The 18,605-nt window shown below is 43.3% G+C and overlaps 1 protein-coding gene across 2 annotated transcripts in view; it reads right to left on the bottom strand.

Annotated features, from left to right (window-relative positions):
• Positions 1–2,497: 2,497 nt before the first annotated feature.
• CNST (consortin, connexin sorting protein) overlaps positions 2,498–18,605 on the bottom strand; it is a 118,805-nt gene continuing 102,697 nt past the window's right edge. For both annotated transcript variants that reach the window (XM_086693455.1, XM_025926313.2), the window contains 2 exons: positions 9,007–9,142; positions 2,498–5,257 (listed from right to left, as the gene is read on the bottom strand). In XM_086693455.1, the coding sequence (XP_086549581.1) occupies positions 5,052–5,257; positions 9,007–9,142 (342 nt within the window). In that variant the 3' untranslated portion in view covers positions 2,498–5,051. The remainder of the gene's footprint in view (positions 5,258–9,006; positions 9,143–18,605) is intronic.

The raw sequence follows: 18,605 nt of genomic DNA, 5'->3' as shown, positions 1-18,605 counted from the left end.
CCTACTGAGTCTCCCATGTGCCCAAATTTAATTGTTTTCCAGGAGAGAGAGTACCAGCAGGGGAGAGGGGCAGAGGCAGAGAATCTTAAACAGGCTCCATGTTTTAGCATGGAGCCCCACTCAGGGCTGGATCTCATGACCCTGAGATCAAGACCTGAGCTGAGATCAAGAGTCCCATGCTTAACCAACTGAGCCACCCAGGCGCCCTTTACTTCTTCCTTTCTAAAAAAAAAAAATTTTTTTTTTAAACGTTTATTTTTGACGCAGAGAAAGACAGAGCATGAGCGGGGGAGGGGCAGAGAGAGAGGGAGACACAGAATCCGAAGCAGGCTCCAGGCTCTGAGCTGTCAGCACAGAGCCCGACGTGGGGCTCGAACTCGTCAACTGCAAGATCATGACCTGAGCTGAAATCAGACGCTCAACCCACTGAGCCACCCAGGCTCCCCTCTTCCTTTCTAATTGGTATTGCATTTTATTTCTTGCCTTGCTGCTGACCTGAGGAAGAAATGCATTTGGTCTTTCTCCATCAGGTATTTGATATTAGCTGTGGGCTTTTCAGAAATGCCCTTGATCAAGTTAAGGAAATCTTAGTTTGCTGAAAGTTCTTATCATGGATGGTGTATGAATTATATGCATTTATTGCTATGGCAATATGTTTTTCTCAGTTTGTCAAAATGGTGAGTTGTATGGAGTGATTTTTGAATGTGAAAACATTCTATTCCTGGGATTAATCTCAACTGGTCGTGATGCTCTATCATCTTTTGTGTATATTGTTTGATTGGATCTACTAATATTTGGTAAGGATTTCATGTCTAAGTTCACAAGTGACCTTGGTCTTTGGCTCTCTTATTGCCTGGTTTTGGTCTCAGAGTAACATTGGTCCCATGAAACAAACTGGCAGGCATATTCTTCTTTCCAAGGTGCTTTGTAGGATGGGTGTTATTTCTTGCTTAAATGATTGACAGAATTTACTGAGGAAGCATCTGGCCCCAGAGTTTTTTGAGGTCTTCACTTGCGCTGTTCAGGGCTCTGCAGACTTTGAAGTCTGGCTCTTGCTGAGGAAGATTTCCGTTGCCGGAAAGCCCACCAGCTATTAATGCCACAAATTCTAACTAGAAGTGAAAAGTCATAGTTACTAGAACGTTGGCTGTGAGAAAAGATTCCTGTATATCACAGTGCTGTGAAGGATGCCTAGACAGAATTTTACTTTTATTCCTTATGGTGCATGACGCTTGGTGGGAAAGAATGAATCCAAGTTTCTACTCCCATGGGAGGCATGATCCTTAATTTCTGCATTTTGATTCTTCCTTCACAAATGCATGAACCTCACCAGACACTAAATTTTTTTTATTAATTTTAATTTATTTATTGTGAGCAGGAGACAGAGAGTGTAGGAGGGGCAAAGAGAGAGAGAAGGAGAGAGAATCCCAAGCAGGCTCCGCACTGTCAGCACAGAGCCCGATGTGGGGTTTGAACTCACAAACCATGAGATCACGACCTGTGCTAAAACCAAGAGTTGGACGCTTAACCGACTGAGCCACCCAGGCGCTGATAGGATTTCTTGCTTCTGGAGCTCCAGCCCCCAGCTCAGTTCCAGGCACACACCGCAAGCATCCAAATGTTTGTCAAGGTACAGACAGTGATAAAAACACTGTTCACGGTTCCGATCTCAGGGCAACAGGCAAAAAGTTGAATTTAGGGGTAACTCCTGTTAGAACCAGGGTGAACAGTTAACCTTTTCTCTCAGCACCCTAAACCCAGAGAGATTTAAATCGTACTAGAATCATTCAGGAAAATTTTCACTTGCTGTAGCTTTTACAGGGTTCGTGCATGACGCTCAATAAATGTTTTATCTTTGAGGTTGTTAAAATAGCAGATGGCACTAGAATTTGTGCCGTAAACCCTAGATCACTCTCGTTCTTTTGGACGGTGGAGGCATGGAGGCAGAATAGAAAACAGGTTGGACTTGGGAGACCCAAGACCTGTAGTGAGGGGTGTGTGTTTCCTGATGGAACCAGCAAATGAATGAACGTGAAAACGCTGTATAAACTGCTCAAAGCACGCAAAGGTGCATTAATATTCATTAAACCCACAGAAATAAACAAGAGGTATGCAGGTCATGTTAGTGGGAAGACAAAAACTAGCCTCTCTTTGAGCTGGGTGGCTGCCAAGCCAGCCTCAGCAAAGCAGGTTAACAGTTAGAGGATTTCTTTGTTCTTTGTAGACCGTCCCTCTTTCCACACCCTGCCACCCCAGCATGACCCAATTCACACCTGGCCTTTCAAAATAAGATCTACCTTCACATTTCAAATTCTTTTTACCATAACACACAATTTTGCAGCTCAGAGGATTTTGATTTTTAAATCTGAAGGAATAAGTTCTTAGAGTAAATTTCAATTACTGTGTCAGGCAGACAGGGGAGGAGTTTTAGAACCAGAAGAACTTTTCCGCAGGGACCTAGCAGACGTCCCCAAATAGGCAGCCATCCACTTGGGGGGCAGGCCAATTTCTCAAAGCGTTTTATTGTCACATTAAAGCTGTTTTTCTCAGCACCCCGGGGTTCAAATAAACTCTCTGAGACACTCTGTTGGTGTAATTTTAAATTACAAGCTTGATCTGTTACCCTCAAACACAGTCTTTAAGGAAGATTAGTTACAAATGGTTGTCAGCACTTGCCAATGACAGAAAAAATCACATTAGAGTAAAACTGGAATGAATTTTTCACACGTGAGAGAACAGGTTTTTCGTCACCAGGTGGAATTAGTCCAATTCATGCAATAAATGACTGCTACATTTTTCAAAGTTGCCCTAATTTCTCTAGTTGAGATTTCGTGCTTATTTTAAGTCAAGATATCAGGATGCTCCTGGGCTCACCTCACCCCCAGACCCCCAGGAAGCGGTGAGGACACACATGATTTCTCTAGAACTGGGTATTGTTTCCGTCTTTGCACCTCCTTGTGAGATCAGTGTAAGACCCTGATGGGGGTCTTACAGTGGCCCTGGTGGCCTTTAGGCAAATATGACACTACGGATTATTTAGGACTTCGACAGTGACCTAACAGAGGTGAAGAGGAGGGAAATTCTGACTTATCTTGACATAAAACTGGCAGAAATCACCATCACTGAATTCCTGTAAGTAGAAATCATGAGGGTTAAACAGAAGAGGTTTGTCTATGATGGGGATGCCCTTCACAGTAGACTTTGTGAATGTCTCTTGTAGAACCATGAAAGATAGTACCATCAACATTTTACATATTTTACATACAATCTGAATACAAATTCTTAAAATTTATAATAGAACATTAAAATAATCTTCTAATAAAATCAGCCTTAGGTATAACGAATCTAAATTTCAGTATCATGTACACTTCTAAATAAATATCTTTGATCTATAATCCTTGAAAATATTACAGTTTATGGCGACATGATAAAGTCCAACAGTATTATTAAGTGAAAATAAAACATCCATTTAAAAATTAACAGTCCTAAAAATACACTGAACTGAAAGGATCGAAAATCAAAACACTAAGTACATAGCAATTAAATATCTAGCATTGGAAAACCGAATGCATGCTCAACAACACACTTCCAACTCATATAAAAAGCCCTTTAAAATTCATATAATCTAAATAAATTAGCAGAAATACCAAGGGAGGTACTGTACCAGCCAGTAACAACTAGAAAGTAATTTCTCCCTTTTTCTTTCAAACGATCCTAACAAATGAACAAGAAATAATGATCACTTGCTAAAAAACTATAATTCATGTGTTTTGTTTCTGTTCAAATGCTGCCTAGGATATAAAAAGCCAAAGCAAGACTTTCTAAATGTTAGACCGCTGTACCTTATAAAAGGAAATGCCACCAAACTGACGGACTTAAACAAAAATCAGACACTTAGTTATTTAAGATAGGATTGATTGGATTTTCGCTTAATGACCCCATAACCGGGTCTAAATCAAGCCCATGATATGAATGCACATTCAAACACCTGACTGTGGGATTTGTTAATACTGAATTATGTATCATAATTTAATTTCATTTGCCAAGGTGTCAGTTTATTCTACATGTGACCACAATTGAAGCATCTAGAGCAGGAATTAATATCTCCTTTATCTCTATTCTGGTTCTTAGATCCTCAGAACGTAATGGTAGGTGCTCACCTACTAAGAACGGAGTCCAGTATTCATCATACTTCAGGAAGCAGTGAATCCATGATGAAGCTGGGCGCCTGACACTCGGCAGGAGTTCTTTAGTTTTAACTCTTTACCTCCAGGCCTGTGATTAATTTTTGGCTAGTTAATCAAATTAACTGTCACCTATTGGTCACGGTTTCTAATTTCAAGGCCAAGATTTCTACAATTCATCTGTTCCACAGTTATGCCTTGTATCTGCGCCTGCACATCTATGGTCAGGTTAAAGTCAAGATAACCTTTGTGAGTCTGTGCTGGGTATTTGCTTGTGATAACTGTCTGAAACACACATGCACGCACCCACCTGTGCACACACGCACGCACACAATCATTTCACAAATGGAGAACGGAATGTGGCATTAACGCACAAAGCCTAGATTACACAGCGCCCAAGGTTAACCAAGAAAAAGACAATGAAGCTGTAAGGTAACTCCTCTTGATTATACACAAACTTATTGCGTGATGGCTGGAAGCAATGTCTTTGGACCAACAAATGTAAACCAAAAGCGTCCTTGGTTATAACCATTAGCTTGAACAAGGCAGCTAAAAATGGTGGGGCTCCAACACGGCCCTTTTAATTCTGCTCAGTGTAGTTCACCACACTAGGGAGCGGCACGGAGGAGGGCACATGCTCTCCAAAGGCCGTTCCTTCCATCCACAATGCTCAGACCGACATCTGCTCAGTATGCAGATTATTCTGAGAGTCCCTCTGTGTTGCCATTTCAAGCTGCTGCTGCTGATGTCCAGGGTTCCTCGCTGGGGGAAGGGGACGCGTGTTACAGAACTCCTAAAATAAAAGCTGCTTAGAAAGGTTCGCTCTTTGATTCTCACTGCCAGCACGCCCGTGCCTCTGGAGTGCTGCTAGGAGAGGTAGATCCAGTGTTTAAGTTCCGCCATTCCCTGCAGGAACTTAGTGTAATAGAAGTCCATGTTGTCTGCAAAGTCTGTACAAACGGGTGACTCCCTGTCACCAAAAGTGCAGTATAACGCAGTTCCTCCAACACTAAGGAAAACCGTTGCTATGCACAGCAAGACCAGTAAAATACAGGAACCACCTCCAACTTCATCTGCAAACGTGAGAAGAGAGTAAGGTTACACTGGCTCAGAATTGAGATCCTAGCATCTGAGGTCTTCTCGAGACGTTTCTGGTCAAGAGTGGTCCTCTACAGGCGGAGTCACTGACAGGAAGCCAGTGCTCCTGAGGACTCCACAGGACCCACCTATTAGTCACCACAAAGAAACTTGTGGAGCCTGTCAGTGCTAAAATGAAAGCTAGCTCGCTTATACGACGAACATGACCACTTCCACTAAAAAAGAAAAGAAGGACAGTACTTCTCCGATGTGATCTTGGCATTATTTTAGGGTGCAACTTACCACCTCGATGTTACACCGTCTTTGGAGTTCACATCATGAGTCCACCTTAATGCAATGTCAATTTGATATTAAACAATAAAAAACGTCTTCAAGGGAGATCACTTTTGCATCTTAATTACTCAATTTTACTCTTATCATCTCGTGGAACAGTAACGTTCTAGCTAGTAGGGTGATTTCTCTTTACTTTGCTTAATAACTGGCAGGTTGGGGGGTAGCTAGGTAGCTCAGTCAGTTAAGTGTCTGGCTTCGGCTCAGGTCATGATCTCACGGTCTGTGAGTTCGAGCCCCACGTCGGGCTCTGTGCTGATAGCTCAGAGCCTGGAGTCTGCTTTGGATTCTGTGTTTCCCTCTCTCTCTGCCCCTCCCTGCTTGCACTCTGTCTCTCAAAAATTGAATAAACATTAGAAAAAAAAAAAAAAAACTAGCAGGTTGGTTTTTAATACAGATGTCCATACAAGTCTCTCTATATTGAGGAAAATAACTATCCTTTGGTTGAAAGTCTTAATGATCATTTATGATTAAAGAAAAAATTTTTAATTTCAGAGAAAGACTAAAAAGTTGTATAATCAGCACGATGAGGGTGTACCAGAACCTTCTTGGAAGGTAATTTGGCAGTATCCGTTAAAACTTGAAATTAATTTATCCTCCTGATGGAACATGTTTGACGGTGAGAGAGAGTGGGGAAAAAAGCTGGGAGAACAGGTGTAAACCAGGACTGTCTCAGGCCAGCTGGACCCTATCACTCAGTCCAACAAATTAATTTCTAGGAATCAGCTCACAGATTTGCACCACACACTAGCGTATTTACAGGCACATTCAAAGTCTGGCAAAGTCTGTTATAACAAAAAGTTGAGAATGACTCTGTTATTCCAGTTAAATAATCATGGGACATTCATATAATGAAATACTATGCAATTGTTTATAAGAATGAAGTAAATTTAATATGCTCTCTCATAGGAAGACATCCAAGATTGATGGTTAAATTAAAAAGAAGCGACATAACAGTATATAATGAACCCATTTGTATTAGAACAAAAATGTGTGTTGGTGTGTATATACATGTGTGCACACATATATACAGAATGTATCCTGCAAAGATGGTAAGAAACTTCAGTCAATCCTTGGGAGAAACCCTCAAGGGAAGGTTGGAAGATTGGACATTGTTTTACTTCATTACTGTATGAGTTTTTTCATGGTTAGCATATATTATTTTTATGATGAAAAAAACCCCAAATTTTATAAAACTTATCATAAACCAAATAGACTTTATTTGAAGGACTTTACAGTAACAAGTGAAGATATTCTTCCTGTAAAATTCAAATCCAAAAATATCTAACATGTTTCACCTACTCAGGCATATTCCCTTCCTACCCCAGAAGCAAACACTCAAATATGATGTGTCTCCTTTCAGATCAAAGACACAGATTTCAGAATTTTTATATAAATAGAATTATAATTTTTTTAAAGTTTATTTATTTATGAGAGAGAGACAGAGAGAGCGAGTGGGGGAGGAGCAGAGAGAGAGGAAGAGAGAGAATATCAGGCAGGAGCTGCCCTGTCAGCATGGAGCCTGATGGGGGGGCTCGAACTCACAAACTGTGAGATCATGACCAGAGCTCAAACCAAGAGTTGGACACTTAACTGACAGAGCCACCCAGGCGCCCCCATATAAACACGATTATGTAACTATGTTGTTCTGTGATTTACAAATTTATAGTTTAATCAATTTTAGTAATCAATAGGTTTAATAATTTATATATATGCAAATATATTTTTAGACACACAAATAACTAGAATATCATTAATGTATCTCTTGGGGTTTTTGTTTTTTTTGCTCAGTTCAATTTTTTCACCTTCTCTTCTGTTTTTTAGCATCATGCTCTCCCACCCCCTCATCTATATGAACAATCTGATGCATGTACTTCCATGTCTTTTTCATGATCATATATTTATACATAAACACTTAAACGCAGTATATTTTAAAACACCTGTCCTGTTTGTTTTATCAACACGCATTGAAACTGTTTAGAGAGGCACAGTCACCCTGGGGGCCGCAAGGCACCAGCGGAGTGGCCTGGTTAGAGAAGAGATGGCCACTGAGTGCGGACGAATGAATGTCATCTGTAAATCCAGGGCTCCTCCTGGTAAGCAACGATTCAGTGTCATTCATGCAGAGCTTAGCACTGTATCCAGTGAAGACTCGGGTGGTCACAAGCAAGGTGCAGAGGTGAAATGAGGGATGGGAACAGATTATTTCTGAGGTTCCTCTGTAAGTGTAAATTAGAAGCTTTCTACTGTAAAACTCTAGAAACCTCTATCGCTATCCCTTTATGTCATACTTGGAAGGCGTATGGACAGGCTTACACTGTTATTCGTAACAACGCAGTTGTTTTATAAACTTGAGAAGTACAACGACAGGTTCTTGGCTATATTTCCTCTCATCCTTATTTACCTAGGCCTTCCGTAAACTTAGCAACTACCTTAAATACAAGCCCAGGAGGGAAAAGTAAACAACAGCAACAGTGTAAACGCGCCGTCCAGAGGCACTTCGTCTATCGAGCCAAGAAAAAAATCACCAGGGAATATACTTGTAACCCATAAACATTTCTCAGACCTACAAAAAAGGAGTATTAACTGCCTCTGAAAAAAAAAGACAGGGGCGCCTGGGTGGCGCAGTCGGTTAAGCGTCCGACTTCAGCCAGGTCACGATCTCGCGGTCCGTGAGTTCGAGCCCCGCGTCGGGCTCTGGGCTGATGGCTCAGAGCCTGGAGCCTGTTTCCGATTCTGTGTCTCCCTCTCTCTCTGCCCCTCCCCCGTTCATGCTCTGTCTCTCTCTGTCCCAAAAATAAATAAACGTTGAAAAAAAAAAAAAAAAAAGACAATAGCAGGCTCACTTAAAAAAAATAAATAAATAAAGTATTGGGGGCACCTGGGTGGCTAAGTCCGTTAAGTGTCTGACTCTGGATTTCAGTTCGGGTCATGATCTCACAGATCACGAGTTCGAGCCCCGTGTCGGGCTGTGTGCTGACAGCGTGGAGCCCGATTGGGATTCTTGTTTTCCCTCTCTCTCTGCACCTCTCCCACTCGTGCTTTTTCTCTCTCTCAAAAATAAATAAATGAATGTTAAAAAGCAATTTAAAAAATAATTTTAAAAAACGTATAAAACAGGAAATTGAAAATGAGCTCCAAACACACTGTGAGACAGGGGGACCATGCGTTGAATTTTACAACTTGCTTGCTCACTTATTTGAACAAAAGGCTCAGGAATGAGGGAAGAGGTGATGATTGCTTGATTCTACGTGTTTCTTTACAGAATATAAAGTGACTAAGTACGTGTGTCCTTTTACAAATCCTATTACCAAACACGCTCCCACGTCTGACCCACTCTTTCAAGCGACACCGAGAGCCAGCTCCGTGCTAGAGGGAGCCCCGGGTGCTTTACCTTGATCTAAGCCATCGTCTATTTCCTGGAACCTCACTCTTCGTTTCGATGGTTTCTGCTGCATCTGGGCGGGACGGCCTCCTACACTATCATTCCTCTTCTTTAATATAGAGACCAGTCCTTCCGCAGGAACAACCTGTCAGAGAGAGTTTACATGTAACGGTAAAAAGTCTAATTCCATCCAACAGGTATTTGCATTTCTATGGTAGGTTTATCCAACTCCTACAGAAAAAAAAAACATCACAACTGATCATCAGAATCGTTATAATAATGCTTTTACTTTATGCAGATGACTGCCAAATACACACGTGTGAAAACACAGCCCCCAACCACTCCCAGGGCCGGGGGACCTGATGCAGGGCACAGGGGACTGGGCCTGGCACGGCTCTTGGCTCCACGTTCCAGGCAGGGTGTCTGTGAGATGATCACTCACGGCCCCTGTCTGCTTAATCACGAGTGCTGGGTTTTGTTTTATAACAGAGGCTGATGGTCCAACACTTCGTTTTTCACTCACCAGCAATTTTTAAGTAATGAACATGTGAGGGGCGCCTGGGTGGCTCAGTCGGTGGAACGCCCAACTTTGGCTCAGGTCATGATCTCACAGTTTGTGGGCTCGGGCCCCACATCCAGCTCTGTGCTGGCAGCTCAAAGCTTGGGGCCTGCTTCGGATTCTAGGTCTCCCCCTCTCTCTGCCCCTCCCCTGCTTGTGCTCGCTCTCAAAAATAAACAAACATTAAAAAAAGAAATGAACGTGTGAGACTCAAAATATATTTGATGACATGAACTCAGGAACCCGAGACTGAGAGTTGAGTGCTCTACAGACTGAACCAGCCAGGTGCCCCGATGCCAACTTTTAACATCAAAATGAGTGCTAAGCTCAGTCCCTCTGCGAAACTATGTTATTTATAAAATGATGCTCTGCTGCCCAAAATATATTAAGGGCTTCTCTTCTGGAATATCTCAGAGCCAATTTCCCAGGGATGTGCACTTTGGAATATACAGAGTTTGGCAAACTATGGGTGGTGGGCCAAAGGCCCCTGCCTTTTTTTTTTTTGTCAATAACACTGAATCAGAATACAGTCAAGCCGATTCACCCACACACTGTGTAGGGCTGCTACGACAGCGGAACTGAGTGGCCGCAACGGACCCTGAAGTCTCAAATGTTTAATATTTGGAGTTTGCTAGTATCTCCTGTCCCCCCCACCCCAACTCCTTTCTAAGCTGCCTCTGCTTTCCTCTGGAGACCCCTCTCCTGCCTCCGCCCCACCCCTTATTTGGGAACAAAGACAAAAGCAAAAACTCTTGCCATTTAGGAGTTAAAGAGGTTCCGCGGTATAGGGGGAAGGGGATCAGTCGGTAGAGCCAGACTGGGAAGCAGAGGCAGCCCCCCTCCAAGCAGCAGGTTGATTCAAAGAAGTGAACTTGTGAGCTGGCCTGCTTGGACAGGCTGCAGGTGATGACACAGGTGGGCATTGTGGGCCTAACACTACAGATGTCAGCGTGTTGCCAGATGATACCTTGCTGGTGTCAGGTCACTGGAGGCTGAGGACTGCCAGTCACGTCATTTATCTGATCGATGGCATAGAATCCTTAATACGATTTCCCGTTCCAGCCAGCCATCTCTGCTAATGTGCTATGCATAAATACTACTGATTCTGTTCGTTCTTTTTATAACTCAAGGCTTTTAGGGCCAAATAACTCAATATAATCTCTGAGCTTCCCTGAACGTGGGTCTACAGAAACCATTATCTCAAAAAGAAAAAAAAAAAAAAATCAATGTTAGCAATTTAATCTTTTTATAGGAAATGGGTATTTCAGATGATGTCTTTCTTCTGAGAAAACTAAAGCACTTTAGTGACATTAAAATGGAAAGTACAAACATGCGAAAGAATGGTCTTTCAAATGTTTCTTTAGAAAGCAATGACGTTAAACATCCCTTTATACAACGTTCAAAGAGCCCCTTTATGCAACAAAGAAAAATGATTTTACAAGTACCATGTTGAAACCGAGAAGTTTCTGAAGAGCGAGAAACGGAAAATGGAAACGAGTTTTAATGGCCATATTACTACCAATGATGTATCACTGCTGTTTTTATTTTTACTAAATGTAAAAAGAATAAGGGAATTTTCATAGACTCATTCACTATCTATTGTCTGCATAAAATAAAGTCGTACATTTACCAACAGTGAATTCACTCACCATAGGTGTTTTCAAGTCGCTTTAACTACCAGGGAAAAAACAATCGTATTAAGAATAATTGGGGGGGGGGGCACCTGGGTGGTTAAGTTGGTTGAGCGCCAGACTCTGGCCGAGATCATGATCTCACTGGTTCATGAGTTCAAGCCCCGTGTCGGGCTCCATGCTGACAGCTCAGAGCCTGGAGCCTGCTTCGGATTCTCTTTCTCTCGCCCCTCCCCCACTCATGCTCTGTCTCTCTCTCTCTCTCTCAAAAATAAACAAACATTGGGGCGCCTGGGTGGCTCAGTCGGTTAAGCGTCCGACTTCAGCCAGGTCACGATCTCGCGGTCCGGGAGTTTGAGCCCCGCGTCAGGCTCTGGGCTGATGGCTCGGAGCCTGGAGCCTGTTTCCGATTCTGTGTCTCCCTCTCTCTCTGCCCCTCCCCCGTTCATGCTCTGTCTCTCTCTGTCCCAAAAATAAATAAACGTTGAAAAAAAAAAATAAACAAACAAACATAAAAAAAAAAAAAAAAAAGAATTGTGAGATGAGCCCCAGAATGGCATTACCGTTACCTTTATATCTTTGTGATATGAATTTTGAATCTATCAATTCAAGAAACAGACTCAAATCATAAATCAAAAGACAGTGAATACGAATAAAAGTATGTTGAAAGATGAGGTGAAACTCAAGGTGACATCCTCTGGAAAGACACAGATGTGCATCTGAGACCCTGCAGCCAGCCATGGTGCACCGGCTGTCAGGTTGCTACTTCAACCCCCGCCTGGCCTAATCTGGGGTATGTGCCCGGAAGTCACCCAGGTAAGTAATGCAAGCCTTCCTTAACTGGCTCCCCGCTCCTTATTTACTATGGGTGGCGGTGAACTTTGGCAGATTTTTGGAAGAGGGAAGAAATTACAGTTGTGTGAGATGGGCCAACATTTTCGTTTTGACACCCTCCACCACCCAACCCTTAATTCTTGGCTAAAAATCTAACCACACCTTATACTTTCCTTTTTCTCTCCCACCAAAACCTGTTTCTTTCAGCAGGCCGCCCCAGCGTCTGAAGTGAGGGAGTGTGCCCTCTTCCATTATTTCCTTTCAGCCTTGCTGAGGGACCTTCTCCAGGGATCCTTCTCTTCCAATTGCCCTGTAGTCCTGTGGTCTACAGATACAGAGCAAGGGATGCTAGGACCAAGTTTAGGTGCAGGAGACGCAGGCCAAGGGGGAAACTCTGAAGACAGGTGGGTGTGGTCCTTTCTGTTCTGGCAAGAGTTTGGGGCAGGGGTCTTAGACTCTACCCCCAGCACAGAAATTCTACCTCCCACACCAAGGCAGTCAAACATAACAAGTTTAAGAAACAACTTTGGCAGAGTTTTTTTTAGACTAATGGTACAAAGTTGGGGCACCTGGGTGGCTCAGTCAGTTAGGCGTCTGACTCCAGCTCAGGTCAGGTCATGATCTCAAGGTCTGTGGATTCGGGACCCACGACAGGCTCTGTGCTGACAGCTCAGAGCCAGGAGCCGCCTGTGTCTCCCTCTCTCTCATCCCCTCCCCTGCTCACACTCTTTCTCTCTCAAAAATAAATAAACATTAAAAGAAAAATTAATGGTACAAAGTCAAGTAAGCCAAAACAAGGTCAGGGTCTTAGTTTGGGGTCTCACTCAAAAGACTGCCAAGTGTTTCAAAGCAGGTAGAGAAGTTGATTTCGGACACCAAGAAATGTGTCTTCTCCAAACTCCCCTAAAAAAAGTTTGTATGCCTTTTCCCCCCTCTTTTCCATAATGTCAGCATTAAAAAGGTTAATTTCTTAATCTTGAAAAAATAAAGCTTTAAGAACCAAATTTAGTTTCCCACTTCAATTACCAAATTCCTTTCCTATCCAGCCAAAATAGAACAGCGCTTCCACTGAGAACAAAAGGAATGTCTACGCTGTAATTAATGTAATTGTCACTGGTGGTGCTCTATGAATAAGTGCAGAATTAAGAACAAAAACAAAACAAGACATCCATCTGGCCTAGTCTGTATATTTGCAAATAAATAGTTCTTCTGCACTTCCCCTCAAATATCCATGATCAGCCCACATAGCGTTTTAAGAATTAGCTAGTCGAAAAAATAAAATTATTTTGCAAGTCTCCTGGCACAGTAAATCCTAACGTGACAAGAAAAACATTCAGAGAGGCCTTCCCGTTAAACTGCCTCCTCACAAGATTAAAGGAGAAAACAGATACCAGATAATATCCTTTTAATGATATAGGCTTGCTCAATCCAGAACTTCAAGGCTGGTGAATCTGGAGCAGGAACACACAGTTTCTAACTTGAGAATTAACATTCACAAATCATATTAGCGTATCATAAGTAGCTTAAGTGCCAGTGATTTCACTCTAGAAGCACGTGTCAACTTCAATGCCACTTTCACTGAAGGAATAAGCAACGTTCCCTGCCTGTTCCTTTAGACTTGGGGTCCATAATAAGAACCCTTATTTTGTGAATCGGGACACTTTATGGAATAAGAGGCATAATTCAGTGAATCTGTACACAGTCTCCACAACTCCGTTACGTAGGCGTTATTGGTCCCCTTTTACAAAACAGGCCATGCTCAGACAGCTAACCTAACCCGCCTACCTTGTAGCACCAGTTACCGGCAGAGTTTGAATACACACTCATTAAACCTCCTGCCATTTCCTTTACATGAAAAGATCTTATTTTCTAGGGCTATTAAAATTTGGCTGCATATAGTCTGTTACATATTACAATTAAAGTGAGATGAACAGGATTTTCAAATAAACCTAATCAGGTGCTTTGGTCTTTCGAGAGTATTTTCTATCTCTAGCAACAAATCCTTATCTTACACATCACCCCAATTAAGAGATACTTAAACTAATGGCCAAATCCATTGATTTAGAGACATGGGGGAGGAGATGGGTGGATGAAAGATCTTTTGGGTTGTGCAATTAATCTGCAAGTAGATTAATGTCATGGCTTCTAATACAGCAAAGTAATGTAACAAGTCACAGCTGGAGCAGGAGGAGGCAGCTATATGGAGGAAAGCCATCATCCAGGAAGAACACAATGGTGACCTCCTATCCCAGGACGTGCGTTAGAACAGTGCGATGTGGACAGCGCAAAAAGGAGGAACAGAATCGGGGCGCCTGGGTGGCTCAGTCAGTTAAGTGTCCGACTTCGGCTCAGGTTATGATCTCACGGATCGTGGGTTCGAGCCCTGCGTCGGGCTCTGTGCTTAGAGCTGGGAGCCTGGAGCCTGCTTCCGATTCTGTGTCTCCCTCCCTCTCTCTGCCCTTCCACTCATGCTCTGTCTCTCTCTGTCAAAAAATAAATAAACATTAAAAAAAAAAAAAAAAAAAAGAGGAACAAAATAATGACAAAGCAGGTCAATGTTGAACTTTTAAAAGAGTGGTTTTGAAAGGAGAAAGGCTTTTTTAAAAAATAAAAACAGGAGTTTTATAATGTCTCTGAGTTTCTAGGTAAGGCACTACCTCGTGTTTTTGTAATTTGTTTTTGTTTGCATAACAGGACGCTTTAATAAGTACAGAATAGGAAAAGAAATGGTAAGAATGTCAAGAACCACTCCACTTTTTAACCCCCAGTCAACTGTTGAAATAAACAGACTCCAAAACACTTGATTTTCTTCCCCTCCAAACTGCTGCTTCCAGCCCCACCCGAATCTCCTCTATCAGCGAGTCCTGTCTGTTCTCCTTCAAAAGTGCACCTTCACCACACCCCCCTGCTACCCTGACCGACCCTGCACTGCTTCTCACCTCAACCAAGCCACCAACCTGACCGGTCTCCCTTCTTTGGCCCCGCCCCCGGACATTCTAGTCTCCACGGAGAAGCCAGGAAGCAGATCAGGTCACACCTGCTGCTCAAAATCATGGCATTCAACCTCCGTTTGAATTCAATTCCAGCTCCTTATCCTGGCCCAGAGGCCCTGCGGGTTCCCAGCTTCAGCCTCCTCTTCACCCGGAACACCCTGCGGTTCCTTCTTCTCCGTTCTCTGTGCCCCAGCTGCACTGGCTCTCCCAGTGCCTTCCTCCACCCTGCCAGCCAGCTCTGTCCATCTCCCTCCCCCACCCTGTTGAGATGTCAGCACACGGTCCTTACCAAGATCTGAGCCTACGTTGTTTTTTTAAATTGTTTTTAAATGTTTATTTTTGAGAGAGACACAGAGCATAAGTGGGAAAGGGGCAGAAAGAGAGGGAGACGCAGAATCTGAAGCAGGCTCCGGGCTCCCAGTTGTCAGCACAGAGCCCGACTCCAGCCCAGGGCTGGAACCCAGGGACGATGAGATCATGACCTGAACTGAAGTCAGAAGCTTAATCGACTGAGCTGCCCAGGTGCCCCCTACGGTGTTCATTTTTATGTGAACTTACTTATTATGTGTCACTCCCTCTAGAGAGTAAGCTTCACAAGAGCAGGGACCTGACCTGTGTTCACTGGTGTGTCCTCAGTTTCTAGAATATAGTAGGCGTTTAACAAATATGCCAAAGAGAAAATGAATACACAGATGAGCAGTTTACATATAGAAAGCACCTAGCTTATACTTAATTTGGATAACAGATTTTTCCTTTAAAATAATCAAAATTAAGTATGTCTTTTGAAGGTTATTTTTCTAAGTAAACTAGGTTTAAAAACAAAACCTTGCCCTGTGTAGGTGACTGTTATTGACAACACTGTGTGTTGGCTTTGCAGAAAATACAAAAATGTATTTAACAGGATCCCCACCCATCAGGGGTTTGCAATGAGTCTGTAGAAGACTGCTGTGTGCCCTATGATAATGGAGAAAGAGGACAGTCCTAGACAAGACTTCAGGAGGGATGATGCTCAAGCCCCTCCCTTGTTTGAGGTGCAGAGCAGTCTGGAAGGAATAAACGCTAAAGAGCTCAGGGATCAAGGAATAATGGCAGCAGCCAACATTCACGGAGGACTGACTGTGAGCCAGGCGCTGTCCTGGGCACTCCACCCACAAAAAGGGCACGGACTTAGATCTTGAGGTAAGCAAGACATAAATATGTAGAAAGGATGGGGCGCCTGGGGGGCTCAGTCCGTGAGTGTCCGACTTCGGCTCAGGTCATGATCTCACAGTCCGTGGGTTCAAGCTCTGCATGGGGCTCTGTGCTGATGGCTCGGAGCCTGCAGCCTGCTTCGGATTCTGTGTCTCTCTCTCTGTCCCTCCCCTGCTCATGTTCTGTCTCTCTCTCAAAAATAAATAAACATAAAAAAAATTAAAAAATAAATATGTAGAAAGGAGGTTCCTCACTCCAGGGCACCCTAACACAGAAGGTAAAGATCAGGTGACCAGGCCTGAGTGCATCTGGGATGCAGAGGCCAACTGAGCACAGTGCAGGGTGAGTGCAAAGGGGCAGCAGGGGGCATGCAGGGAAGCTGGAGTGGGCCAGCTACCAAGTGTCCTGAATACCGAGCCACATAGACAGCCTTTCTACGGAGCCAATGGAGTCGTGGGAAGAGACTGACAGGGCAAAAAATACCACTTCACAACAGAGGTTTCAACTGACTGTGTTAGACCCAGACCCTCAGCTGTGCTTGATGGCATCCATAGTGTTTTACAAAGGTGGGTACCTCCAGATGAGGCCTGGGGACCTCCCCCTTCTCTCAACAGATGAAGTCATTAATTTACTTCTAGTACCTGATTGGCCCCTTGGGGTATCAGTTTGAGACCCCAAATTTAGACAGTGCAAATGTAAGACCATTTGGAGGGAGAGACAAGGTGACACGAGGGATGGGGAAACTTACTAAGGAGGTATTGCAAAAGTCCAAGAAGAGGCAGTAACGATGTAAACTGAAAGGATGATTACGTGGAAAAGAGAAGAAGCCAAGTGCAAGAGACCCGACAAGCAAGTGCAGTAACGCACTAATGAGGAGGCTTCGAGGGCAGGATAAAAAGGAAAGGCAAAGATGAGGCCATCTGGCACAAAGAAAAGGTAGGTCATCCCTGGATAACCCTCAGGAGCCTCTGGAGACTCTGGCATCAATCCTGGACGAACCATTTTCCATGAACCCTCTTCTGTGGTTGCAAGACTGCATTTCCTCCATTGGGAGAAAGCTGGATTTGCCCTGCTCCCCCCAAAAGGGCCGTTCCGGGCAGAACAGCCATGATTGCCATTCCTAAAACGCTCCTTTGTCCAGGATCCATGAACAGCTAGCCACACGATTTCATAAAAGGCTGCAGCTTGGTCCTGGCCTCCCATCTGACTCCGTAAGGAGTTAACACGATGGCTCATCTTCGCCTAACTTCCCCGATGCCAGCGATCTAGCCAAGACACAGACAGGAAGGCTGCACAAAAGTCACTTTGTTTAGACAGCTTCTCTGAAGATAAGCCCAACAGCAATTTTGAGTTGCCATCATTCTCCCCATCGGAAAGGTCTAGGTTGTGTCCTCCCCTATTTTGTTTCCTGGGACACGGGCAGACCTGAAGATATCGAAGCAAATGTTGCCAATACAGACAGAGCAGGGAACATGTTTTGCCCTCTTTCAGATTAAAAACTTTTTAGAGTCCCTAGCAGTGGCAATGTGGCTTCCTCCCCGGCTACCACATTCTGAATTATTTCTAAAAACAAGTATCAGTTGTATCTGAAGCATTTAATATAGTTTTGTGGACATACGACATCCCCACAAATAGACTACACAGGTACATATTAATGAAGAAAAATGAATGGTTTACTCCATTCGGCGTATCATGCTGCTAAAATGTGTTCCCAAAGGGAATCTCTTGAAGGACATACTATGATTATTTTCAATGTGAAAAGACAGATTAATTTTCATAAAATGTACCCAATATTTGCTGTGACTGTCACTTATTCAGGAAACAAACAACATCCTCACCCCCACTCCCTCATGGAACAATCTACTACAGGCTGAATAGACTTTTATTAGCTATATGGGGTTGGATCATGATGCTACCTTGAATTTGAAGAACATATTTCTTATGCTGTGAAGAGCTGAGAGTGTCAAGAGAAGATAATACAATGTTCCCAGGTTCCAGACCCAAGCCAATCAATGATTTCTTGGCAATGACTTACAAGCTCCTTGGGTAAAGGGAGTTTGGGTCCTGACATTAAAATAATCATGTTGGAATATTATGAGTATCGCAATAAAATTTCACCTCCCCCCCGCCCCAAACTGGGAGAGTCAAATTCAGCAAACAGATAACTCTTGCAGTAGGACAACTGTTGAAATGCAGGCTTTATACGCACAGTGTCCCCATCTGAATTTTTAGCCACTGTATCTGCAATGTCATGGCACACAAAGAAGTCACATAAAATTACTGAGGAGGGAACAAGAGAGTGAATCTCTCTCTGCCTCACGGACCCTGTACATGTGGTAAACTTTTTATGTTAAAAATCTATGAAACGAGCATAAATGTTTTTGAAGCCTCTTATGTTTT

Source organism: Puma concolor, chromosome E4 (assembly GCF_028749965.1).
Source record: "Puma concolor isolate L17-30 chromosome E4, mPumCon1.1.hap2, whole genome shotgun sequence".
In the NCBI taxonomy this organism is placed as follows: Eukaryota; Metazoa; Chordata; class Mammalia; order Carnivora; family Felidae; genus Puma; species Puma concolor.
This window is presented reverse-complemented; position numbering and strand designations above follow the sequence as displayed.